We start from the raw sequence: 25,540 nt of genomic DNA, 5'->3' as shown, positions 1-25,540 counted from the left end.
CATCCATGTTTGTCAAAGAACACTACTGCCACCTACTGGTTAGTGACATTGTCACGGTGCGGTATCGGCTGTTGATCAAGTCCCAGTGCTGTATCTGGTGTTTGTCACAACGCGCTATTATCCAAGTCATCTTGAAAACATTCTTCTTCCAAATGTTGGCTACATATTACGGGTTTTTTCTCTGGCCAGAAGTTCGATGGCAAATCCTCCCTCTTCAAGTTGGCGATCCAACGACCAACCCGTCCGTGGAGGATCAGGAATCAGAAAGGTGGAATAACTCTTTTTTCCACTTTTCCCCGATGTATTCCAGCATCCAGCTGCCATGCACGTGGGCATTGTCAGTTTCACTATAGCTCTGGTGAATTTCAATGGTGAAGTCCTCTGGAAATCTTCAATAATTGTTGTTGATTGCAGATGTGTCTAGTAGTTCCCATTGATTTAGCTTGGAAAGCGGGGAGAATGGCGCTAGGCTTACCGCACCGTGACGTCACTGCTGGAAGATGGCAGGAGGGAGGGGCTACTATATTTGGGCAAAAATGGCCGCTCCCAGACTCAGTGATTGCAATGGAAATTATTTATATTTTTTTACTGATTAAAGCTAAATTCATTAAATCACTGTGAACGTATTAGTCTCAGGTATAAATATTGATCATTGATTTTTCCTTGCTGGACTTTTCCTTTAAGCAGAAGCAGCCTGAGCGCCACAGAAAGGCCTCGCCTTTAACAAACAGGGAAGAGAATCAGTTTAGCTCAGCTGCTGTTTGGACGTGACTCAGCCTCAGGTGGGACACGGACGCTCACGTCATCCCGCTCACCTGTATTTACCTACGCTGACAGCAGAGCTGCTAGAACTGAATCAAGTCGAAGGAAGGAAAGACTTCAGGTGTAAAAACTGGCACCTCTGGGAAAGAGCAGGAAAGGAGCACAAAGCTGAGATAAATGCAGCTTTCTGATCCGTTTCTGTTTGGATCAAACTTTCTCCTTTCTAATCGAATGCCATGTCAGGCCCACAGCACCACAGATCCTCCACCATGCTGGAAGCCAGGGCTGGGCCGTTCAGTGATTTGATCAACATTCTGAAGATTTGTGTAAAATCCAGATTTTCTTCCCCTGAACTCCGTAGCTCAGAGGGACGTCGGTTCTTCATGTTTGTTTTTAGATCTGCACCAATAAATCCTCTTTCTGTGAGACACCACTATTTAACAGCATTTTGAAAGCTCACCTCCCAGAGGGGGGGTTGAAGTTAAAGCTTTTTTAAAGTGAAATAGGAGGGGCGTTCAATAACTTATGCCTCTGACCCATTTCCAGTTATTTGACCCAGCTGGAATTTAGCATGTAAGGTTATTTATATTTCTATAGATTAAGTGGAAAATGACAGCAGTGAACTAATTGATGGTTTCTGATTTACAGATGTTTGATCTGAGTCATGAAAAGGACAGGACCTTTGTTTCTAGATGTTGGAGCTTGGCCTGTTTTCCAGTGTAGTCCTGTTTCTCTGACTGTGACTAACTGGATGTGCTCTCTTCATCCTCTGACATGGGAGCTGGGTCAGGAACATTTCTTTTTTAACGCCCCCCCCCCACATCATTTTCATTTTCATTCTGAACTTTAAGGGTAGAAAAACAAAATGTGATTAGATTTGAAGCTAAATCTCCCGGCAGTACGGGGCCAGAACATGGAGACAGGTCAACGTTCTGACATGTTAGCAGGAAAAAGGACTCAGCTTCATCTTTTCCAGAGGTGCAGCTAAATGTTTCAGGAAATAATCTGAGATTCAGGGAATCCCGGCCGCTCACAGGAAGCAGTTCCCTGAACTAGATCCAATCAGGACGCAGTGATTAAAGTTCAATTCACCACTATGGCGCCGCAGCAGCCTGCTGTTTACCGGCTGCTCTGCCGCCCTCCAGTGGTCAGTGAGGGACGCGCGGCCTACAGTGTGATGACAGTCCCTTCCTCCTCCAGGCTCCGCCTCTCCTTCGCCCTGTCGGGGGACGGAGTGGCGGAGCTGGTGTTGGCGTTATTTAGCGAGCCACTGCTGCCGCGCAGCGAGCCGTTGGCGTTAGCGGAGAAGGCGGAGCCGGAGCTGCCGGCGGAGCGCAGGTTGAGGTGAGGTTCGTAGCGCGGCAGAGAGGGCACGCTGTGGTCAGAGGCGGAGCGTCCGACGCCCTCTGCCTCCCCCCCCACCTCGATCACCAGGTCCTCGTCATCCTCGTCGCTCTCCAGCTCCCCGACGGGGAAGTTCTGGATGATGTGCGTCGGTCCGGAGGCGGCGGCGGCGTGGGCAGAGTAGCCGTGGTAGCTGGCGCCGCTGTCCGAGGAGCGGCCCGAACTCCCCGAGGCGACGCCTCCTCGGACGATGTTGTTGCGCTGATTGGCGGGCTTCACGGTGATGATGAGGTTGTGGCTGTTGGCGATCATCATGTCCGTCACCTGGTCCAGAGACTTGCCCGCCACCTCGATGCCGTTGACCTCCAGAACCTCGTCGTTAACGGCCAGCAGGCCGGTGCTCTCTGCCAGCCCGCCCGGCACCAGGCGGGAGATGAAAATCCCCGGGACCTTCTCCAGACCCTGAGGGGTGACCCGCACGCTGGACCCGTCCCGGATGTAGAAGCCCAGTGGCTTCTCCTGGCCATGCTTATACAGGCGGACGCGCCTGTGCGTCTCCGGCAGGATGTCCACGTCGATGATGGACGATACGGGCCGGAAGTCTTTTGGGAGGCTGATGATGACCGGAGGCTTCTTTTTGTTTGGGTCGGGCCGCAGAAGGACCGCTGAAAGTACCGTGTTCTTCTTCCTGGTCAGAGAGTCTGTCCCAAACGTGGAGTAATCGGCTTCCTCTGCAAAACACAAGAGACAGGAAGTTAGAAAGAGAAGAAGACGAGAGGAGCAGGACAAATGGCGGCGACAGATCCAGGTGGAAGGGGTTCCTGGATGGAGCTTCAGGTCTCACTAAGCCACCAACCAGCCATGTTTACCTAAAGTTCTACCGCCTCATGAGGCCTTCAGGTTGATCTGCTCCATTATTCACTGACGGATCATGAACTTCCTGTTCCAACTCTGATTAAAGTCATCAGCAAACAAAGGTCCGCAGGTTCGAGCCTAACGCAGGACCATCAGCCTGATCGGAAACTCAAACAACCCACCGTTTAACTGCTCAGTGAAGACACCTCCCAGGATCTACTGATGCAGACCAAGCCTTGCTGAGGAGTCAGGGAAGGGTTAATGGATGCAGGCGGAGGAAGGACAGGTGTAGGGAGAGGAAGCCATGTTGGTTCATGAACCAAGCACTAAATTCATCTTTAGAAACAAGAAGAATCAAACATCTGAACAGAAGATGCAGCGTATGTGATGGAGGCCGAGGGAACGTCTACTGGAACACCTGCAGGATGAACCACCTGCTACTGGCAAGGTGATGATGCAGGAGGACGATTTCATGGAGGATCTGCTGCCTCTTTCTACGGCCGAGTCGCCGCCGTTTGACGCGGTAAAAAACCATCTTTAATGAAGTCGTCCTGTTGCTAAGGTATGAACACGTTTCCACACTAATAACAGAAACTACTGACATATTCTATTTATTAGAAATTGGACTTCTTTGTTAACAAAAATCTTATTTTTCTTCATTATGAACAGGAAGCATGATCACATCTACAGAATTAGATCCTAACTAGTGCTGCAACCAGCGATTATTTAATCTATCAATTATTTATGCAATTAATTGATTAATAATCGGATAGAAAAAGGTTCCTTTTTATGAAAATAAACCAGGTGAAACTAAATCTTTGTTGTGGATTATAGAGCAGACTGACTGGAGAAAAGTTTGTTTTTACCTAAAATGCAAAATGTTGACATATCTTTTAATAATTTTGGTATAATTGCTGCGCTAAGTGAGTCGCTCTGTCAGCTAAAGGCACATTTTTCTATCTTTATACTTTAAGATGAACTGATTTCTGAATTAGTTGAGGATTATTTTAATAGTTAACTAATTGATTAATTGTTTCAGCCCTAATTGCAACCTTATTTTTTCATAATTGAATCTTTGGTTGTAATTAAAACTACAGTTACTATCAGAGTTCATTCTTAGTGACTTTTTAGAGTAATCTGGGAGTTCTGTTGCTAGGCAACCATCAGCTAACGGCTCAGACCTCCTGCTGTGCTTCACCTATTTTTACTGTTTTCTATCAAAGACTTTTCCATTTATAGCAAACCCTTCTTCTAAATAAAGCCTCCCTGAGGCTGGTTTTTAGGCCGCCTCCCTCTCCTGCAGGGTGGGAGGTATGGGCTCAGGTTCTGACGGGATCGGGCCGAGCCTCTCGCCGTTCCGTCCCTAAACCTAAACAAAGGATGGATTGTTCTGAGGAGCAGCGGCCGGCTCACGTTTCAGTTCCCATGAGGCGGCGCTCCAGTTCCTTCATGTCTCTGATATCCGTGCGGAGCCTGAACCCACCAGCGGCTCCTCTGACGCCGGGATGTAAAGATGCCTCATCATTGAAGCCGCCGCTCCAGCTCGCCATGGCTGCATGTCATTCCATCCATCCCACCCAGAGCCAGAGGGATCTGGACCTTCCATCAGGAAGGAGGCCGAGTTCATATAATTAGATAATATGCACTCGAAATGAGAGACTGCTGTGGTTTATATTATTATTTTAGATGAAAACTGTCTGACTTTCCTCTTCGATTCAAGCAGAAAATCAGTATTTTAAGAAAAAAAAAACACTTCATTAGATTGAGATGTTTTGCTGTGCAGCGAGCTCCAGGGATGAGAGGTCAGACCTGCAGGAGCCGACAGCAGAGATTCTACTCTAACATTAGAGGCCCCCCAGTGAAAAACTTTGTACATTTCCAGCCAATAGTGTTACTGGAATCCAGGATCAGACATTATTACCTTTGGAACATTAAAAATATGGAGATTTTCAAGGCAAAAATTTAATGTCAATATAATAACAAGAAACGAATATATTAAGAAATATAAGAAAAAAATTAATGAAAAACATGCTGGGGGGTGGCCAACCTGCCTAATGCCCTGGCCCCCCACAGCCCCCCCACTTGCCAGTGTAAATAGTAGCAGCATCAGTTCAGCATTTCCTCCCGTTCTGCTCAGCCAGCGATGGAATCCCAATAAACCGACATCTGAGGAGGTTTTTACTGAACTCTGGTTTCTACCAGCAGGTTCAACACAAACCCTGAAATTATGGCTTCAGTTTCAGGGGCCACCCCAAGATGTTTAGTGGCCCCATCTGGCCCCCCCATGACACAATTCTGGAAGCGCCCCTGGCTGAGAGTGAAAGAAGACCTAACCTTAGAGGCATTAATACCAGCACTGACTGTTTTAGTTTATAAACCTAAATCTAACTGTTAACGAGGTTTATTAACTTATTAACTTCACTTTTTAACTTAACTTCCAGCAGGTAATTAATCATTCAAGGCTCATCTAACTGGTGTTAGAAATCAGATGTACAGAGTGGATGGATGTAGATCTTGTTCTTCTAGACCTCACAGAGGGGGGGGAGCAATGGATCATATAATCATTAAATGTTCAGCGTGATGGAAGCAGAAGGAGGGAATCTGCATCATGCTGATGATGATGATGATGCTGCTGTCCGCCACAGACCAGGCGACCTTCAGCGTCCGTCCCCCCAGGCCGCTCTGAGGGTGGGGCATCAGCCAGATTGCTTTAGTCACTCAGTAAACACTCCAAAGGTTGCCTGCGGCGCTGCGGGTGCAGCTATGCTCCGTCTGGCCAATCATTAATCTGCACAGTCAGAGCAGAACTATGAGGGGAACAGGTCCGTTCCTCTTCCTCTATGGTTCCAGAAATGTCCAAACTTTCAACAACCCGCCAGAACTTCTCCTTCCAGCATCCGTCTGTAGTTCCTGCATGAGAAGCTTCAGATGTTTGAACAGATGAACGGAGCGGAGAGGCTGGATTAGTGATGGAGCAGGAATGCTGGCTCTCTGCAGGCTTATCTTATCCTGAAGGGGGGGGTTTCTGAAAGGTGTTTGGATTCCTAACGTGCCTTTATGACATTTTCACTTCTCCGACGGATTTGAACGTTAAGCTGCTGAACAGATTTTATTATTAGTCAATGGAGTGGAAATAAAAGGAGCTGAACTGGATCCAGTGGGTTTCAGTGGATGAATGTTGATTAATTAGGAAATTCCCCCAGAAGGAGTGTTTGTTATTCCCTCCCCAGTGTGATTCTCCGCTAAAAGGCAGAAACAACAAATCTCTGCTGGGAACCACTGAGCTGCTGGTTAAGCTTGATGCCTGGATGACGAAGCTGCTGCCTGGGCGAGTGCTTGAAGCGAGGTCTGCACAACGCAGGAAGGACAATCAGGAACTAGCTAGGATTGATCCAACGCCGGACGACACACAGTTCCCCCGTTCCCCAAAGACCGGCCGCGGCGCTGCAGGTTTTGGCTTCGGGTTCCAACCAACAGACCGTCGCTCAGAGCTACAAACTAGCGTCCTGCACGGCGTCTGGGATAGAGTCCGAGGTGAGCCAGGCGCTGTGGGCGGAGCTACAGCCAGAGCTTCTGCCATTAGGGACCAAACAGGAAATACGCATAGAGTAGAGCGGATGGAGAACTGACCAATCAGAGGCCTCCTCTGCGACACACGCAGACGACCAGGTTTCTGAGCATAAACCAGGCTTTACACCGCACCACAACAGGAAGTAGAACACAGCCTCTTCCTATCAGTGACATGGGAGGTGGTCCTGAATTTGATGGAGGTATTTATGGTCACAGGATAGACTGCTCAGACCAGCCTGACGGGACGCAGACAACCAATCGCAGACACCCTGAGCACCGCGCTCAGGTTTCTGTAATCCTGTAGTCTGTGAAGCGTGGAGCAAATACATCAATTTAGGAAGAATCGACACCAAAGCTGTGATTCCTTAAGATGTTAACATCAACCTGACTCTCATCAGAAACAGTCATTAAAACATCGCTCCGTTACGGGCGCCATCTTGCTGCTATGCTAGCAGAAAAGCATTGAGAGTGAGGCATCGTAAAGTCCCGCTCACACTGAGCCTGATTCTGCTGGAGGTTTCTTCCTGTTCTAAGGGAGTTTTTCCTCTCCACTGTCGCTACAAGCATGCTTAGTGTGAGGGATTGCTGAAGAGTCAATGAGTCGATGCAATCAGCTGGTTTTCCTTAGATAGAAAACTTTGAATCAATCTGACTGGATGATCTGGTTGATTTATTTCTATAAAGTGACCTGAGTTGACATGATGTGAATTGGAGCTATAGAAATAAACCGAACTCACTGACAGAAGCAAACTGTTGCACACGGGGGCCACCGGGCCCTCCGACAACCATCGGTAGGAAATACGAGCGAGGCGTCTTGCTGAAGGACAACGAGATTGAGCCGGATGGGGAATATAACCGACAACTCTTGGGTTGCAGGGCAAACTCCTGCATCCATACAGGTGCAGATTGATCTGTTTGACTTTAACTCCTTCCACCTTTTCATCCGAACACTCAGCCAGTTTTTGTAACTTTAATCATGAAGCGAAGCTGATTGTTGTGACAGAAAATCTGATTCCGGTTCTGGAACAATGTTCTTCCAGTAACAGAGACTTCTGGTTCTAAATCAGGAAGTAAACGGTTCCCAAAGCAGAAACCAGCAACATGCAGCCTGACATCATAAACTTCACAGCTTTAAAACATGAACAGTGAGTCTGAATGCACTTCCTGCTGCGGCGATGCGTTCAGGCGTTCGCTCTCTGGGTTCTCTCATTACAGCCGCGTCTGGAGGCTCCGCCTCCCTGCTGGGATTCAGTATCAGAACCATGACCATCCTAAAAGATAAGGAGCTTTCTCTGCAGCATAATCATCTCCAGCAATAACACCAAGGATCCATTATTCCCCCCCCTCCCTGCTGGAAACCTGACACTGCTGCCGCCTTTCATCAACACCAGGAAGTAGCCACATCCCAGGCGCCTTTATCACAACTGTAGCGTCTTTGTTAATATTTTAGCTATAAATACATCTGCCTGCTGCAGCATGTCCTCTAAAGTCGCACGCCGCCCGTTACGGTCGAACTTCATCAGACAATCAATCGTCTCGCGGTTCATCCCCCTCAACTTCTCCACAAATCCCCAAAAAACTTCATTCCACAGCCGCCGTCTGCAACCGAGGTCCGAATGGACCCAGTTAGAGCAACAACCAACGCCGCTGGAGGAGCTCAGATGGAAGGATGAATAATTATTCATGTTCTGAGCCTTTAGAGAGGGAATCAGTGGGTGGTCCTCCTGGTTAAGGGTCTGTAGGGGAACCTGCTCCAGTCAAACCAGACCAATAGGAACACTGGGTGACCGTGGCAGAAGAGCCGGCCCTGAAAAACAACCTGATTAAAGAGAACCATCCAGGAGAACGGAGCAGGACTTCCCAGGAAGCCAGAGAGATCGTGCTCCAACAGGAAGATCAGAGTCTGAACAAAAATCAGGAGAACGGCTGAAACCTGAGAGGGCTCAGCTCAGACCCAGGGCTTCTGGAAACAGTCCTGTTTGTTGATGACAGTCTGGGATGTTTGCTACACAGCTGGTGCCGAGGTGTTCCTGACACCAGCTGATACGGGGGGGTGGGGGTGGGGGGGGGGGGGGGGGGTGGGGGGGGAGAAAAACAGGAGGAGGAAGCAGAGCTGGAGCTCCACAGATTCAATAAAAAACCTTTCAAAGGGTAAATTCCAGAAGTACAGCGGCTGGTTCCACCCACCACTGATAAGACCAGGCTGAGAAGGGGCGGGGCTTATACTGCCTGAGGCAGAGAAAAGGTTCTGCAGACGAGTCAGGATGGATGGCTAACTGGGCTCATGTGAAGAATGAGACCAGATTAATTATTAAACACTTCCTGTCATTAGGACTGATTATCCTGCTTCTGGGCGCCACACGCCCAGCCTCATCATCATCATCAACATCGTCCTTCCTCATGTTTAAATTCATTCAGAACCAGAACTGAGAGAGGAGGATGAGGAAGAGGATGAGGAAGAGAGCCCTGGAACAGCAGGTAGCAGAGAAGAGAAAAAGGAAACCTGAAGGAAAAGCCAACGTCAAGGCCGGCCGCGTTCCCGACGTCCAACTTCAAGGCCGGCCGCGTTCCCGACGTCAAGGCCGGCCGCGTTCCCGACGTCAAGGCCGGCCGCGTTCCCGACGTCCAACTTCAAGGCCAGCTGCGTTCCCGACGTCAAGGCCGGCCGCGTTCCCGACGTCCAACTTCAAGGCCGGCCGCGTTCCCGACGTCAAGGCCGGCCGCGTTCCCGACGTCAAGGCCGGCCGCGTTCCCGACGTCAAGGCCGGCCGCGTTCCCGACGTCCAACTTCAAGGCCGGCTGCGTTCCCGACGTCAAGGCCGGCCGCGTTCCCGACGTCAAGGCCGGCCGCGTTCCCGACGTCAAGGCCGGCCGCGTTCCCGACGTCCAACTTCAAGGCCGGCTGCGTTCCCGACGTCAAGGCCGGCCGCGTTCCCGACGTCAAGGCCGGCCGCGTTCCCGACGTCAAGGCCGGCCGCGTTCCCGACGTCCAACTTCAAGGCCGGCTGCGTTCCCGACGTCAAGGCCGGCCGCGTTCCCGATGTCAAGGCCGGCCGCGTTCCCGACGTCAAGGCCGGCCGCGTTCCCGACGTCCAACTTCAAGGCCGGCTGCGTTCCCGACGTCCAACTTCAAGGCCGGCTGCGTTCCTGACGTCCAACTTCAAGGCCGGCTGCGTTCCTGACGTCCAACTTCAAGGCCGGCTGCGTTCCCGACGTCAAGGCCGGCCGCGTTCCCGACGTCAAGGCCGGCCGCGTTCCCGACGTCAAGGCCGGCCGCGTTCCCGACGTCCAACTTCAAGGCCGGCTGCGTTCCCGACGTCCAACTTCAAGGCCGGCTGCGTTCCCGACGTCAAGGCCGGCTGCGTTCCCGACGTCAAGGCCGGCCGCGTTCCCGACGTCAAGGCCGGCCGCGTTCCCGACGTCCAACTTCAAGGCCGGCTGCGTTCCCGACGTCCAACTTCAAGGCCGGCTGCGTTCCCGACGTCAAGGCCGGCCGCGTTCCCGACGTCAAGGCCGGCCGCGTTCCCGACGTCAAGGCCGGCCGCGTTCCCGACGTCCAACTTCAAGGCCGGCTGCGTTCCCGACGTCAAGGCCGGCCGCGTTCCCGACGTCCAACTTCAAGGCCGGCCGCGTTCCCGACGTCAAGGCCGGCCGCGTTCCCGACGTCAAGGCCGGCCGCGTTCCCGACGTCAAGGCCGGCCGCGTTCCCGACGTCCAACTTCAAGGCCGGCTGCGTTCCCGACGTCAAGGCCGGCCGCGTTCCCGACGTCAAGGCCGGCCGCGTTCCCGACGTCAAGGCCGGCCGCGTTCCCGACGTCCAACTTCAAGGCCGGCTGCGTTCCCGACGTCAAGGCCGGCCGCGTTCCCGACGTCAAGGCCGGCCGCGTTCCCGACGTCAAGGCCGGCCGCGTTCCCGACGTCCAACTTCAAGGCCGGCTGCGTTCCCGACGTCAAGGCCGGCCGCGTTCCCGATGTCAAGGCCGGCCGCGTTCCCGACGTCAAGGCCGGCCGCGTTCCCGACGTCCAACTTCAAGGCCGGCTGCGTTCCCGACGTCCAACTTCAAGGCCGGCTGCGTTCCTGACGTCCAACTTCAAGGCCGGCTGCGTTCCTGACGTCCAACTTCAAGGCCGGCTGCGTTCCCGACGTCAAGGCCGGCCGCGTTCCCGACGTCAAGGCCGGCCGCGTTCCCGACGTCAAGGCCGGCCGCGTTCCCGACGTCCAACTTCAAGGCCGGCTGCGTTCCCGACGTCCAACTTCAAGGCCGGCTGCGTTCCCGACGTCAAGGCCGGCTGCGTTCCCGACGTCAAGGCCGGCCGCGTTCCCGACGTCAAGGCCGGCCGCGTTCCCGACGTCCAACTTCAAGGCCGGCTGCGTTCCCGACGTCCAACTTCAAGGCCGGCTGCGTTCCCGACGTCAAGGCCGGCCGCGTTCCCGACGTCAAGGCCGGCCGCGTTCCCGACGTCAAGGCCGGCCGCGTTCCCGACGTCCAACTTCAAGGCCGGCTGCGTTCCCGACGTCCAACTTTAAGGCCGGCTGCGTTCCCGACGTCAAGGCCGGCTGCGTTCCTGACGTCCAACTTCAAGGCCGGCTGCGTTCCCGACGTCAAGGCCGGCCGCGTTCCCGACGTCCAACTTCAAGGCCGGCTGCGTTCCCGACGTCCAACTTCAAGGCCGGCTGCGTTCCCGACGTCAAGGCCGGCTGCGTTCCCGACGTCAAGGCCGGCCGCGTTCCCGACGTCAAGGCCGGCCGCGTTCCTGACGTCCAACTTCAAGGCCGGCTGCGTTCCCGACGTCCAACTTCAAGGCCGGCTGCGTTCCCGACGTCAAGGCCGGCCGCGTTCCCGACGTCCAACTTCAAGGCCGGCTGCGTTCCCGACGTCAAGGCCGGCCGCGTTCCCGACGTCAAGGCCGGCCGCGTTCCCGACGTCAAGGCCGGCCGCGTTCCCGACGTCCAACTTCAAGGCCGGCTGCGTTCCCGACGTCAAGGCCGGCCGCGTTCCCGACGTCAAGGCCGGCCGCGTTCCCGACGTCAAGGCCGGCCGCGTTCCCGACGTCCAACTTCAAGGCCGGCTGCGTTCCCGACGTCAAGGCCGGCCGCGTTCCCGACGTCAAGGCCGGCCGCGTTCCCGACGACAAGGCCGGCCGCGTTCCCGACGTCCAACTTCAAGGCCGGCTGCGTTCCCGACGTCAAGGCCGGCCGCGTTCCCGACGTCAAGGCCGGCCGCGTTCCCGACGTCAAGGCCGGCCGCGTTCCCGACGTCCAACTTCAAGGCCGGCTGCGTTCCCGACGTCAAGGCCGGCTGCGTTCCCGACGTCAAGGCCGGCCGCGTTCCCGACGTCAAGGCCGGCCGCGTTCCCGACGTCAAGGCCGGCCGCGTTCCCGACGTCCAACTTCAAGGCCGGCCGCGTTCCCGACGTCAAGGCCGGCCGCGTTCCCGACGTCCGACTTCAAGGCCGGCCGCGTTCCCGACGTCAAGGCCGGCCGCGTTCCCGACGTCAAGGCCGGCCGCGTTCCCGACGTCAAGGCCGGCCGCGTTCCCGACGTCCAACTTCAAGGCCGGCTGCGTTCCCGACGTCCAACTTCAAGGCCGGCTGCGTTCCCGACGTCAAGGCCGGCTGCGTTCCTGACGTCCAACTTCAAGGCCGGCTGCGTTCCTGACTTCCAACTTCAAGGCCGGCTGCGTTCCTGACGTCCAACTTCAAGGCCGGCTGCGTTCCCGACGTCAAGGCCGGCCGCGTTCCCGACGTCAAGGCCGGCCGCGTTCCCGACGTCAAGGCCGGCCGCGTTCCCGACGTCCAACTTCAAGGCCGGCCGCGTTCCCGACGTCCAACTTCAAGGCCGGCTGCGTTCCCGACGTCAAGGCCGGCTGCGTTCCCGACGTCAAGGCCGGCTGCGTTCCCGACGTCAAGGCCGGCTGCGTTCCCGACGTCAAGGCCGGCCGCGTTCCCGACGTCAAGGCCGGCCGCGTTCCCGACGTCAAGGCCGGCCGCGTTCCCGACGTCAAGGCCGGCCGCGTTCCCGACGTCAAGGCCGGCCGCGTTCCCGACGTCAAGGCCGGCCGCGTTCCCGACGTCAAGGCCGGCCGCGTTCCCGACGTCAAGGCCGGCCGCGTTCCTGACGTCCAACTTCAAGGCCGGCTGCGTTCCCGACGTCCAACTTCAAGGCCGGCTGCGTTCCCGACGTCAAGGCCGGCCGCGTTCCCGACGTCAAGGCCGGCCGCGTTCCTGACGTCAAGGCCGGCTGCGTTCCCGACGTCAAGGCCGGCTGCGTTCCCGACGTCAAGGCCGGCCGCGTTCCCGACGTCAAGGCCGGCCGCGTTCCTGACGTCCAACTTCAAGGCCGGCTGCGTTCCCGACGTCCAACTTCAAGGCCGGCTGCGTTCCCGACGTCAAGGCCGGCCGCGTTCCCGACGTCCAACTTCAAGGCCGGCTGCGTTCCCGACGTCAAGGCCGGCCGCGTTCCCGACGTCAAGGGCGGCCGCGTTCCCGACGTCAAACTTCAAGGCCGGCTGCGTTCCCGACGTCAAGGCCGGCCGCGTTCCCGACGTCAAGGCCGGCCGCGTTCCCGACGTCAAGGCCGGCCGCGGTCCCGACGTCAAGGCCGGCCGCGGTCCCGACGTCCGACTTCAAGGTGGGCCGCGTTCCCGACGTCCAAGGCCGGCCGCGTTCCCGACGTCAAGGCCGGCCGCGTTCCCGACTCTAAACTGATCAGACTCTCTCCCCTCTGGGAACGTCCCCATTTATTTAGACTTTGATCAAGTTTTTAAAATATTATAGATATTGTTTTCGGATCAACGCGAACATTCCTTTACATTCTGAGAGATTCTGAACTTTTCTTCTGTTAATGATCCTTTAATGGAAGAAACTGTTGCCTTCATAAAACACCTGATAAGAACACAGCATGGTTATAGATTATTATGGAAGCTCCTTTCAAAGTAAAAGCCTGATGGTATCCCCTTTAGAGGATCTACCCGGCAGCGGTTCTCTGATGGGGAAGCGGTTCAGACACAGAAGGTTCCTCTCAGACCAGCCTGGTTAAACCTAATGAATGAGGCTGCAGCTGATGTTTTTATAGACTTGAGCTTTTAGTTTTGAGGCTGTTAAAGATCCGTCAGTGATGTGGAACAAGGAGCCAGGCCAGTCTGGGGTTTAGAGAGCGCTTCATCTGCATATCTGATGCCTTTAGGTAACCGGACGGTTTGCAGTGTTTGTGCTGCAGCCTGTTGCAGCCTGCCGGCTCCAGAGAGCGGCCCGTCAGACGGAACGTGCTGGAACAGACGGCCATGCCTACATTAGCCCATCAGTATCAATGCCGCGCCAAGCCCACAGGGCACCAGATATGGGATTAATAAAAACTCACATAAATCTGTCAACCTGACAAACAGCCGAAGAAATGAAGCTCAGAGGAGATAAAAGCTGAGTGGCTGGAGGTCTGACAGCGGATGGCGTCACTGAAACGCGTCACTCATCAACGAAGGCGTCTGTCAGCTGATCCCTTCTGGTTTGATGTGATCAGAACTTTATAGGTCATTAGCAGGGCGGATCAATAATCACTGATTTCCAACATTAACAGATTTAACAGGAGGGGGAAGCCTGCTTTCTCCACGCCGCCTCTAGGGGGCAGTAATGGGCTTAAAATACATTCTCTGCCACAAAGAGGGAAGGCATGCTAGCTAGCCATTAGCTGTTGTTCTGGATGCTCTCTATCTGTCCTGGCCCCTCCCCTCCCTCAGCTCCAGCCTGTCCACAGAGGACAGAGGACGCTGCTGCGTCCCGCTCCCTGTCCATCTGTCCGTCAACAGAACGAGTCGTGTTCTAAAGCTCAGGGTCCAGTTTGACCTGCTGTCCTATAGATACCACCATACCCCCCCCCCCCCCCCACACACACACACACACACACTCACTCATCTAGCACCCCCCCACACATTCCTCTCTCAATAACCCCCCCCCATCACTAATCTCAGTCTTAACAGTATAAAATCTTCCTCCCACATGCCATCCCCCCTTCTCATTAGATGGCTGCCTCCTCCTTCCTTCCTTCCCTCCTCCTCCTCCTTCCTTCCTTCTCTCCTTCCTTCCCTCCTCCTCCTTCTTCCTCCCCCCTCCTTCCTTCCCTCCTCCTCCTCCCTTCATCATAATCATCTCCACCCCTCCCTGCAGGTTTGGAGCTTCCCTGATTGATCGGCTGATTCTAGGATGTTAGGAAATTCAGTCCTTCCTGTTCCAGAGTCTCTTCTCCTGACTGCCGCCATCAGATGCTGAAGATGCAGGGAAACTCTTCAAACATGGAGGACGGTGGCCTCTGAGGACCAAAGGAAAGAACCCCTGATCTAAACTTTGATTTATGGTAGAGAGCAGATATTTCAGAAGTTGTTCATGTTTCCTGGGTTCAGATTAATGCCTTCCAGTGAGAAAGGATTGAAGATGCCAGAAGGTTCAGTTATAAAGCAGAGAAAGAATCAGAACCATCATGTGAGGCTTCCTACAGGCTTCCTAAAGGCTTCCTAAAGGCTTCCTACAGGCTTCCTACAGGCTTCCTACAGGCTTCCTAAAGGCTTCCTACAGGCTTCCTACAGGCTTCCTAAAGGCTTCCTACAGGCTTCCTACAGGCTTCCTAAAGGCTTCCTAAAGGCTTACTACAGGCTTCCTAAAGGCTTCCTACAGGCTTCCTACAGGCTTCCTAAAGGCTTCCTACAGGCTTCCTACAGGCTTCCTAAAGGCTTCCTAAAGGCTTCCTACAGGCTTCCTACAGGCTTCCTACAGGCTTCCTACAGGCTTCCTACAGCCTTCCTACAGGCTTCCTAAAGGCTTCCTAAAGGCTTCCTACAGGCTTCCTACAGGCTTCCTACAGGCTTCCTACAGGCTTCCTAAAGGCTTCCTACAGGCTTCCTACAGGCTTCCTACAGGCTTCCTAAAAGCTTCCTAAAGGCTTCCTACAGGCTTCCTAAAGGCTTCCTACAGGCTTCCTAAAGGCTTCCTACAGGCTTCCTAAAGGCTTCCTACAGGCTTCCTAAAGGCTTCCTAAAGGCTTCCTACAGGCTTCCTAAAGGCTTCCTACAGGCTTCCTAAAGGCTTCCTAAAGGCTTCCTACAGGCTTCCTAAAGGCTTCCTACAGGCTTCCTAAAGGCTTCCTACAGGCTTCCTAAAGGCTTCCTAAAGGCTTCCTACAGGCTTCCTACAGGCTTCCTAAAGGCTTCCTACAGGCTTCCTAAAAGCTTCCTAAAGGCTTCCTAAAGGCTTCCTACAGGCTTCCTAAAGGCTTCCTACAGGCTTCCTAAAAGCTTCCTACAGGCTTCCTGCAGGCTTCCTAAAAGCTTCCTACAGGCTTCCTAAAAGCTTCCTAAAGGCTTCCTACAGGCTTCCTAAAAGCTTCCTAAAGGCTTCCTACAGGCTTCCTAAAGGCTTCCTACAGGCTTCCTACAGGCTTCCTAAAGGCTTCCTACAGGCTTCCTAAAAGCTTCCTAAAGGCTTCCTATAGGCTTCCTAAAGGCTTCCTACAGGCTTCCTAAAGGCTTCCTACAGGTTTCCTAAAGGCTTCCTAAAAGCTTCCTAAAGGCTTCCTACAGGCTTCCTAAAGGCTTCCTACAGGCTTCCTAAAGGCTTCCTAAAGGCTTCCTACAGGCTTCCTAAAGGCTTCCTACAGGCTTCCTACAGGCTTCCTACAGGCTTCCTACAGGCTTCCTACAGCCTTCCTACAGGCTTCCTAAAGGCTTCCTAAAGGCTTCCTACAGGCTTCCTACAGGCTTCCTACAGGCTTCCTACAGGCTTCCTACAGGCTTCCTAAAGGCTTCCTACAGGCTTCCTAAAGGCTTCCTACAGGCTTCCTACAGGCTTCCTACAGGCTTCCTACAGGCTTCCTACAGGCTTCCTAAAAGCTTCCTAAAGGCTTCCTACAGGCTTCCTAAAGGCTTCCTACAGGCTTCCTAAAGGCTTCCTACAGGCTTCCTAAAGGCTTCCTACAGGCTTCCTAAAGGCTTCCTAAAGGCTTCCTACAGGCTTCCTAAAGGCTTCCTAAAGGCTTCCTAAAGGCTTCCTACAGGCTTCCTAAAGGCTTCCTACAGGCTTCCTAAAGGCTTCCTAAAGGCTTCCTACAGGCTTCCTAAAGGCTTCCTAAAGGCTTCCTACAGGCTTCCTAAAGGCTTCCTACAGGCTTCCTACAGGCTTCCTAAAAGCTTCCTAAAGGCTTCCTAAAGGCTTCCTACAGGCTTCCTAAAGGCTTCCTACAGGCTTCCTAAAGGCTTCCTAAAAGCTTCCTACAGGCTTCCTACAGGCTTCCTAAAAGCTTCCTACAGGCTTCCTACAAGCTTCCTAAAGGCTTCCTACAGGCTTCCTAAAAGCTTCCTAAAGGCTTCCTACAGGCTTCCTAAAGGCTTCCTACCGGCTTCCTACAGGCTTCCTACAGGCTTCCTAAAGGCTTCCTAAAGGCTTCCTACAGGCTTCCTAAAGGCTTCCTACAGGCTTCCTACAGGCTTCCTACAGGCTTCCTAAAAGCTTCCTAAAGGCTTCCTACAGGCTTCCTAAAGGCTTCCTACAGGCTTCCTAAAGGCTTCCTACAGGCTTCCTAAAGGCTTCCTAAAAGCTTCCTAAAGGCTTCCTACAGGCTTCCTAAAGGCTTCCTACAGGCTTCCTAAAGGCTTCCTACAGGCTTCCTAAAGGCTTCCTACAGGCTTCCTAAAGGCTTCCTACAGGCTTCCTAAAGGCTTCCTACAGGCTTCCTAAAGGCTTCCTACAGGCTTCCTACAGGCTTCCTACAGGCTTCCTAAAAGCTTCCTAAAGGCTTCCTACAGGCTTCCTAAAGGCTTCCTACAGGCTTCCTAAAGGCTTCCTAAAGGCTTCCTAAAAGCTTCCTACAGGCTTCCTACAGGCTTCCTAAAAGCTTCCTACAGGCTTCCTACAGGCTTCCTAAAAGCTTCCTAAAGGCTTCCTACAGGCTTCCTAAAGGCTTCCTACAGGCTTCCTAAAGGCTTCCTAAAGGCTTCCTAAAGGCTTCCTACAGGCTTCCTAAAGGCTTCCTACAGGCTTCCTACAGGCTTCCTAAAGGCTTCCTACAGGCTTCCTACAGGCTTCCTAAAAGCTTCCTACAGGCTTCCTAAAAGCTTCCTAAAGGCTTCCTACAGGCTTCCTAAAGGCTTCCTACAGGCTTCCTAAAGGCTTCCTAAAGGCTTCCTAAAGGCTTCCTAAAGCTCAGGAATCATCTGGTCCTTCCTTTGTTTCAGCTGCGTGCCGTTAGCAGGTTGCAGCGCGTTGGTGAGCAGCAGTGAACCCAGCGGGGGGGCAGCGCTACGCCGTCACCTCACTAATCCCCACCCCCCCAACAAGTGGCTTACCCTCCATAGGGACAGCCCAACACCCCCCCCCCCCCCCCCCCCATCAGCTTCAGGTGCAGTAAGTAGAATATTTCACCGTCCAATCATCACTGCTCTCAGAGACGCCACAGCCTGCCTGGCAGCCTGAACATTAGTGTGATGGCCAAGAGGCCCTCCAAGGCATCTCTAAATAATCCTTTTATTAATGAATGACTGCAGTAACGGGGGGGCGGGTGCAGAGCTGCTTCCTCCCCCCAGACTGGAGTGAACTGGTCTAAGGTCCAGCAGCGCTTCTCCAAGGAGCTGTCCTCACCTTTCCTCTGCAGGAAGAGCCTGAGCAGAGGGCTGGCGCTTTTCACCGCCCTCAGGTAGTTGTCATCGTTGTTGATGGGCAGCAGGTCGCCGTGTACGTCGGCGTAGGCCACCAGCAGCTCCACGTTGGGGATGCGATGCACGTGCTGCAGGAGGCCGTAGAACTCATCGAAGCGGCCCGGCTTGGACCGGTCCAGAGAAAACCGACGGAACTCTGCGCCAAACTGGAGGGAGGAAAACAGGGTGGGGGAGGGGGGACAGCTGAGGTTAGAGGACTGAGGGACATTTTCTGATTTATTCATCATTTAATGCCAGGGTCAGCTATTGCTGTGCAGAAAGCAAAACAGTCCCTCAGGAGGCCGGGTCCATGGTCCGATCTGAACAGACAGCCTGCTGATGTTGACAAGCAGCCCCATTGTTGTGGTTACTGTTGCCAAGGAAACACAAAAGATGAGCTGCAACTGGCTGCCAAATTGGCCACACATGGGAGACAGGTCAGAGGAGAAAAGGAAAAGTAGTCGCACGTCATCCTGGTCCGTTTTTACCACTCAGTCTGCAGCAAACTGGGATCCCAGTAAAACCTACTGGTTTTTACCCCGCCCCCACATCCAATTCAATTCAAGGAACTTTACAGTTCAACATATCATCCAGAACTTGGCAGCTGCCTAGGGCCCCAAGTTCCTGGGGACACAAGTTCCTGGGGGCCCCATAAATTCCTTTTCCATGTATGGTTCATCCAACTATTCCTTATTTCTGCACATTAATTATGTTTTTGATAAAAATCCTTTGGCTAAAATGCCATCAGAACGCTGATAATATTAAGTGTGTCTCAGCCCCCCCCCTTCAGTGTCCACCATATTGGATCAGTCCATTTGCTGCACATGTTCAGAAAGGTCCAAACAGACAGCAGCAAACCATTTGAAAACAAACCATGCAAAGAGCAGTGTTGGAGAATTGTGTGGGTATGGCGAGTGGGAAAGAACAGGAGTTGGAAGACGCGCCAGCAGCACTTTATGGGTCTGCTGTATGGGACCACTTTGCATTTAGAGTGACCTACGATGACGGCGGAAAGAAAGCTGGGGATAAAAGTGCAACAGTGTGCAAGCATTGTGCAACACATTTTGTACTATACAAGACATAATAGATCTTCCTAACAATCATCATATACCGAACCGAAAACCGTGAACCGAGCCGAACCGTGGAGTTTGTGAACCGTTCCACCTCTAGCTCTCATTAAGACAGAAAAAAGAAAGAAAATAACAAACGATCAGTTCAGCTGTTTGAGAAAATATGGGAATCAGGAAACTATCTATAAACCAAACTGAACTATTGTTGTTCTCTACTTAAAAAAAATTTATATTTTAAGATTGAAAAATTTTCTACTTTTATTTATTTTTCTTTTTTTTATTTAAAAAGTGACTGTATAAGATGGATGCATAAAAACCTCATTTTATTTCAGTATTAAATTCTTTTTAATGTAACGGATTATAATTAAAAATGTCTCCGGACCTTTACTGGTTGATGATTTTCTTTATTTGGATTGATTTTTAATTGGTGACAGAGGGGGTGATGTTAAGGATTTTTACCACTTGCCTTCAGGCAAGTGACTTTCACATTTCATTTGCCCAGAAACTATTTTTACTTGCCCAGTATAATGTTTGATAAATATAGTTGCTAAAATTTTTCATTTTTGAAATTTTATAAAAAAAAACCCCTGTTTTTTTGTAATTAAAGTATTTTTTAAAAGGTTTTCCAGGTTCCTGGGGTGTATCTGCTTTGCGCCCAAAAAAATAAACCCTCAACCTACTTTAAACCGTTTTTAAAAATGCTTTTAAAAACTAAATTTTTTGTTTTAAAACCTGTTTCTGCCTTGGAAAAATATAAATTAAAAATTTTTAAAAATCAAAAACAAAACTTGACATTAAAAAACCTTAAGAAAAATCACCAGACAAAAAGTAAATGGCACAAATTTGAATAACTTTTTTTTTAGAGCCCCGGGTATGTTTAATAAAAAAACAAATTAAATAATGTATTTTTCTAAAGAATCATCATTTTTTTTTAATTCAGTTTCCCCTTCCTGACATCATTTCAAAATTTTCCTGACTTTTAACGATTTCAAAAAAACAAAATAAAAATAAAAAAACCCGGGTCACCAATCAAAACAAGTTTTAGCTTTTAAACATTTAAATGCACCCTAAAAAGTCCTAAAAGGAAAAAAAATAATGAACTTTTTTTTTATGTTTTGGAACCTAAACACTGTACAGAAGACGCCGAATAATATCCATATTTACATTTAAAAGCGCAGGCGAAAAGTTTTATGCAAATTTTTTCCTATTTCCCCTGACCGTTTCTTTTTTAATCTGGGGGTTATCGGGGTGGGGTTTAAAATGGGTGGGGGGTGTTACCCCTACTTTTTTGCCTTTTTTGGGGGTTTTTTTTGTTTGGGCCTTTCCCAATTTCGAAAAAATGTGCCCTATTCGCCCCAAATTTCCCCGAACAAAAATCACGCCATCTGGCAAAAAAATCACCCGGTTTTTTCAAATTACACGGAATTTTTAACAAAACAACAAAAATGGGCCCCACAACGTTTCGGGGGTTCTTTTCTTTAAAATGTCGTAAATTTTAAAAGCATTTGGGATTGATAAATTTGAAACCCCCCAAAAAATAAAAACTACTTGCCCCGGGGCGATCGGGGGTTTTTTCCTGGGACCCCGGGTTTTAAAATTTTTTTATGTTCCCCTTTAAAGGGGGCCCCCTGCCTGTTTTGGGGCCTAGGGGCCCCCAATTTTTTCCTAACCCCGCCCCTCCCTTAAGCAGAAAAAAAGCTGTGGATTAAAAACCATTAATCTTTTTTTCCTGCACCCTTTTAAATAAACTGTTACCCCCAAAGGGGGAAAAGCTTTATCGGTAAAACTTTTTTTTCGGGGCGGGATCCTCCATCCTTTCTGAATCCATCCCCCACCTCCCCGTTTAAGGCTCCGCTGCTGCCGGCAGACCCCCTTTTCCCCCCTCCACCCGGGGCAGCAGCGGCCCAGGTTTGGGGGAGCAGCAAGGCAAGCACTTTGGAACGGGGATTTGACCCCCCCCTCCCCCCCCCAGCACAAAACTTCAACACTTCCCTGAAAATGTCTGCGGGCTGTTAGCTCCAGGCTGGAGCTACTTAGCGGCGGCTATCAGCGGGACGCTCACCTTGCTCTTCACCTCCACGGAGCTCAGAGTTCGGCTGCTCGCTACCCGCTGGCTCCTGTTCATGTTTCACCGCCAAAGCCTCACAGTCCGCCCTCCCCCACCGTTTCCTGCCCCAAAAAAACAAAGGGGGGCTCCCGGGAACCGCACCCTTTCCCGCCAACCTGGGCTCTGTTTGGTTCTGGTTCAAAACCGGATTGCTTTTTGGCCACCGTTTGGGCTCAGCTGAGGAACCGACCCAAGGCCCCATTCTCAGCGGTTTTTCCGAGCAACAGCCCCTGGATTCCCTCTTCGGAGCTAACCTTTCCGAAACCTGGACCCCTTCCCCCCCCCCCCCCCCTCCCCCCCCTTTCCCCCCCACCCCCCCCAGTGTTTGGAGGGAGGGGGCCCTTTAAAAATAAAAGCCCAAACAAATCCCATTCATATTCCAAACATTTTTTTTTTAAATTTTAAAAGGTTGAGGTAAAAAATATTTATAAATTTTTCATTTTTTTTTTTTTTTTTTTCCCCCACTGCAGGAAAGAAGGGGTATGAGGGCCCGGGGGAATGTTTTTTCTTTTTTTTCGAGAATTTAAAATTTGTAATATTAAGAAAAAGATGAAAAAGGGTCCGGGATGTCCTCCAGCAGTCTAAAAACCTATAAACAGCAGAAAATTATAAGATAGATCAGGGTAACCTAGGGCCCCTCTAACAGAAACTTTATCAAAAAGGAAAATTTTAAAACCTACCCTTTTAAAACCCAATTTTGGCCACTGATGCAAGAATGAAATTCCAAAAAACCTATATTTTATTAAATATATATAAATAATATATAAATATAATATATATAAAATTTTAAAAATAATAATATATATAATATAAAATATTAAAATAAAATATAATTTTACAAAAATTTCACCTTAATCCTATTTATTTTTGATATCGTATATACCGGATAAACTTATATATAGCTTATTTTTAAGCACCCCCTTTTTCCCAAACCTTTTTTAACTTCTATGCCAATATGTGACGAGTAAATTTCTCCACTGTGAGATCAATAAAGCTCATCTAATCTAATCTAATCTAAATATATATATATATATACTTTTTTTTTCATCAGTACCAAGTTTGCCGATGCAGACTGTGCAAAGATGCCTCTGAAACAATACAGCACATAACAGCGGGGTGTAAAATGCAGGCAGGAAGTGCATACATGGAACGCCACAACCAGGTAGCTGTCATAGTGTACAGGAACATCTGCCATGAGTATGGGCTGGAAGTCCCAAGGTCAAAATGGAAGACACCTCCTAAGGTAGTTGAGAATGATCGAGCTAAGATCCTATGGGACTTTAAGATCCAGACTGACAAACAGGTGATGGCTAACCAACCAGACATCGTGTTGATGGACAAACAGCAGAAGAAGGCAGTAGTGATAGATGTGGCAATCCCAAGCGACAGCAACATCAAGAAGAAAGAACATGAGAAGCTTGAGAAATACCAAGGACTGAAGGAGGAGCTAGAAAAGATGTGGAAAGTAAGAGCAGCAGTGGTGCCAGTGGTAATTGGAGCACTGGGAGCTGTGACCCCCAAACTGGGAGAGTGGCTACAGCAGATTCCAGGTAAAACATCAGAGGTCTCTGTCCAGAAGAGCGCAGTCCTAGGAACAGCTAAGATACTGCGCAGAACCCTCAAACTCCCAGGCCTCTGGTAGAGGACCCCAGCTTGAGGATGACACATACCACCCCACCAGGGGTGAGAAAACAGTTTTTTTTTTAGAGTATATATATATAGAGAAAATATATATATACTGTATATCAATGTAAATAATTCTAACGTTACAGAGCATATATATAGCATGAGGAACATTTGTAATTAACGTGAACAAAATGAGATCAGATAGATCAGATTTAAACCAGTCTTGTGCTGTCCCTTTAATTCCAACAAAATATTCAAGTCTTTCTAAAAGAATATTCTGATCAACTGTATCAAATGCAGCACTGAGATCCAACAGGACGAGCACAGATACAAGTCCATTATCTGAGGCCATGAGAATATCATTAGTGACTTTCACCAGAGCTGTTTCAGTGCTATGATGAGCTCTAAAGCCAGACTGAAACTCTTCAAAAAGTTCATTATGGTGGAAGTGATCGCAAACTTGTTTGGCAACTACTTTCTCAAGAATTTTGGATAAGAAAGGAAGATTGGATATAGGTCTATAATTGACCAAGTCATCTGGGTCAAGAGACGGTTTCTTAAGCAGAGGTTTAATTACAGCAACCTTAAAAGCCTTGGTACATATCCCTGTAACAGAGATAGATTATTTTAATGGAAACAATCATATTTATAAAGAATCCCCTAAAGATATCACTACTAAGAGCAAGTGGTATGGATGGTTCAACAGAGCTATGGCTCTGGGTAAGTTTGGCAGATGTTTTTAAAATAAATCTATTATTCTTATTCTTGTAATTTCATACAGCCATCAACTATTTTTCCAGACGAAGTATGATTCCCGTAGCCATGTAGAACGCCATTTTCTTTCCAGTTTCCTGGCATTTTGCTTCAAAGTGCAAAGCTCTGCATTAAACCAGCGAGCCATTTTTTATTTTTAAAGTTCTGAAAAAATTAAAAACAATCCACTGGACTTGTTTTCCAAGTTTGAAGAGTTTCTTCAAACTTTCTTCTTCAAACTTGGAAACCAAGTCCAGTGGATTGTTTTTAATTTTTTCGGAATGACTATAACCTGGAGAACTGAGAACCTTTACAAATATATTTTTAAAGCTCTTCTTTTACAAGGGGTTTACGTTTTAGGTAGTATGCAGGTAACTAGTAAACTCTTTAAAAATCATTCATTTGTGAAGGGGAATAAATTAGATGGTTTCCTCTGCAGTATTGTTCAGTGATACAGTGATATATTAATATAGAACCAATCTGATTATTTATAGTTTTAAGTTTAGGAAATAAACGGTGTGTAAATGATGCTGTGGATTCTCAGTCAGTCTATCACAGCAGGTATAAATAAAAACTCTTTATTAGGATTGTTGTTTTTTTGTCACTGATATTTTATTAGTCTTTTGAAGGATATGAATGACATAGAATATAGAATGAGAAAATAAAAGACAAAATGGAAAAAAAAGATGTGTCTGGGAGACACAATTTTCTTTCTTGTAAGTAAGGTATTTGTTTTTTTATTTTTGGTCCATGAGTGCTTTCTATAGTCTTATTCTATACATTAGCCTTTCCATTACTGCTTTGTCTTCCATGGTAGGTTTCCATTGATCCTTCGTTGGCAACTTGATCTTCATCCAATTCCTCCTGAAACACCTTTTAGCTGCTAGCAAACTTATCTTAGTCAGATATTCATAATTCTTTATGAATTGTGTCGTCACTGAGGTTACATGATTATTATAGTTCAGGTTTTATTGGTATTCTATAAACCAAACTTGACATAAGACATAATGAACAATATTCCAGTATTGTAGAAGTTTAGGACATTTCCAGAATATCTATGAATGGTCGGCTTCATCCTCTCCAACGTGCTTGTGGCAACTTTAACTGCTTGTTTTGAATATTTGGTGTGTTTAGAAACGGATGAGGTTTTTCCAACCTTAGAACTCCTACCATGTCCGGGAGTTTGTAGTTTTACACTGATGACTGTAACCAGTCCCTGTCACTAATTATGATGTCCAATTCTTTTTCTCATTATGTTCTCACCTGTTGGGTCATTTGTTTATCCTAATATACTAAGGCTTTGTAGAATGAAGAGACTATACTAGCATTAGCACTTTTAGATCAACCGCTTTAGTCCATCTCCAGAGGGCTCTACCTTCATTTCTATGTGGTAGTAGTCTCTAATCTGAAGATAATGGATAAACTCACAGTTACTTAGTTGGTAATTGTGAGGCAGTGCTTAGAAATTCTCAATCCTTCCATCTTCTCTAGAAGGCACCAAGCAGTTATTTCTGGGTGCATCCAAAATAAATAGCTTTTATCAATTTTATTGTTGGCATAAATTTAATGTCATAAGTTATCCATTTTAGTTTTGGTGTATTTTTGGGAGGTTTTTATTTCTGGGTCCTTTTTTATCATGTACTTATCCTCTGGTCTCCTTCATGGGGCTCCAGGGGTTAAATATTTATCTTCTGTCTTAGTTGCTGGTAAGTTTAAATGCAAACCTTTTCAAAGTGGAATAAAGTCCTAATTCCACATTGATCAGAGCCAGTGATGCT

The 25,540-nt window shown here is 49.6% G+C and overlaps 1 protein-coding gene across 1 annotated transcript; it reads right to left on the bottom strand.

Moving 5' to 3' along the window:
* Window positions 1–1,578: 1,578 nt before the first annotated feature.
* pard6b (par-6 partitioning defective 6 homolog beta (C. elegans)) lies at window positions 1,579–21,452 on the bottom strand. Its single transcript, XM_038275338.1, has 3 exons — window positions 21,339–21,452; window positions 18,151–18,373; window positions 1,579–2,837 (listed from the first exon to the last, which is right to left on the bottom strand). The coding sequence occupies exons 1-3, from the start codon at window positions 21,399–21,401 to the stop codon at window positions 1,930–1,932; spliced, it is 1,194 nt and encodes a 397-aa protein (XP_038131266.1). The 5' UTR covers window positions 21,402–21,452; the 3' UTR covers window positions 1,579–1,929.
* Window positions 21,453–25,540: the final 4,088 nt, after the last annotated feature.

This window comes from Cyprinodon tularosa, unplaced genomic scaffold (genome assembly GCF_016077235.1).
Source record: "Cyprinodon tularosa strain WSP-4 unplaced genomic scaffold, ASM1607723v1 ctg953, whole genome shotgun sequence".
Classification (NCBI taxonomy): Eukaryota; Metazoa; Chordata; class Actinopteri; order Cyprinodontiformes; family Cyprinodontidae; genus Cyprinodon; species Cyprinodon tularosa.
Note: the sequence above shows the minus strand (reverse complement) of the source record. Positions and strands in the feature narration are given on the sequence as shown.

Coding starts and splice junctions, on each gene's coding strand:
- pard6b (XM_038275338.1), bottom strand. CDS start 21,401: ATGAACAGGAGCCAGCGGGTAGCGAGCAGCCGAACTCTGAGCTCCGTG. Junction 18,374..21,338: donor CCGTGGAGGTGAAGAGCAAG/GTGAGCGTCCCG, acceptor TCCTCCCTCCAG/TTTGGCGCAGAGTTCCGTCG. Junction 2,838..18,150: donor GCTCTTCCTGCAGAGGAAAG/GTGAGGACAGCT, acceptor TGTGTTTTGCAG/AGGAAGCCGATTACTCCACG.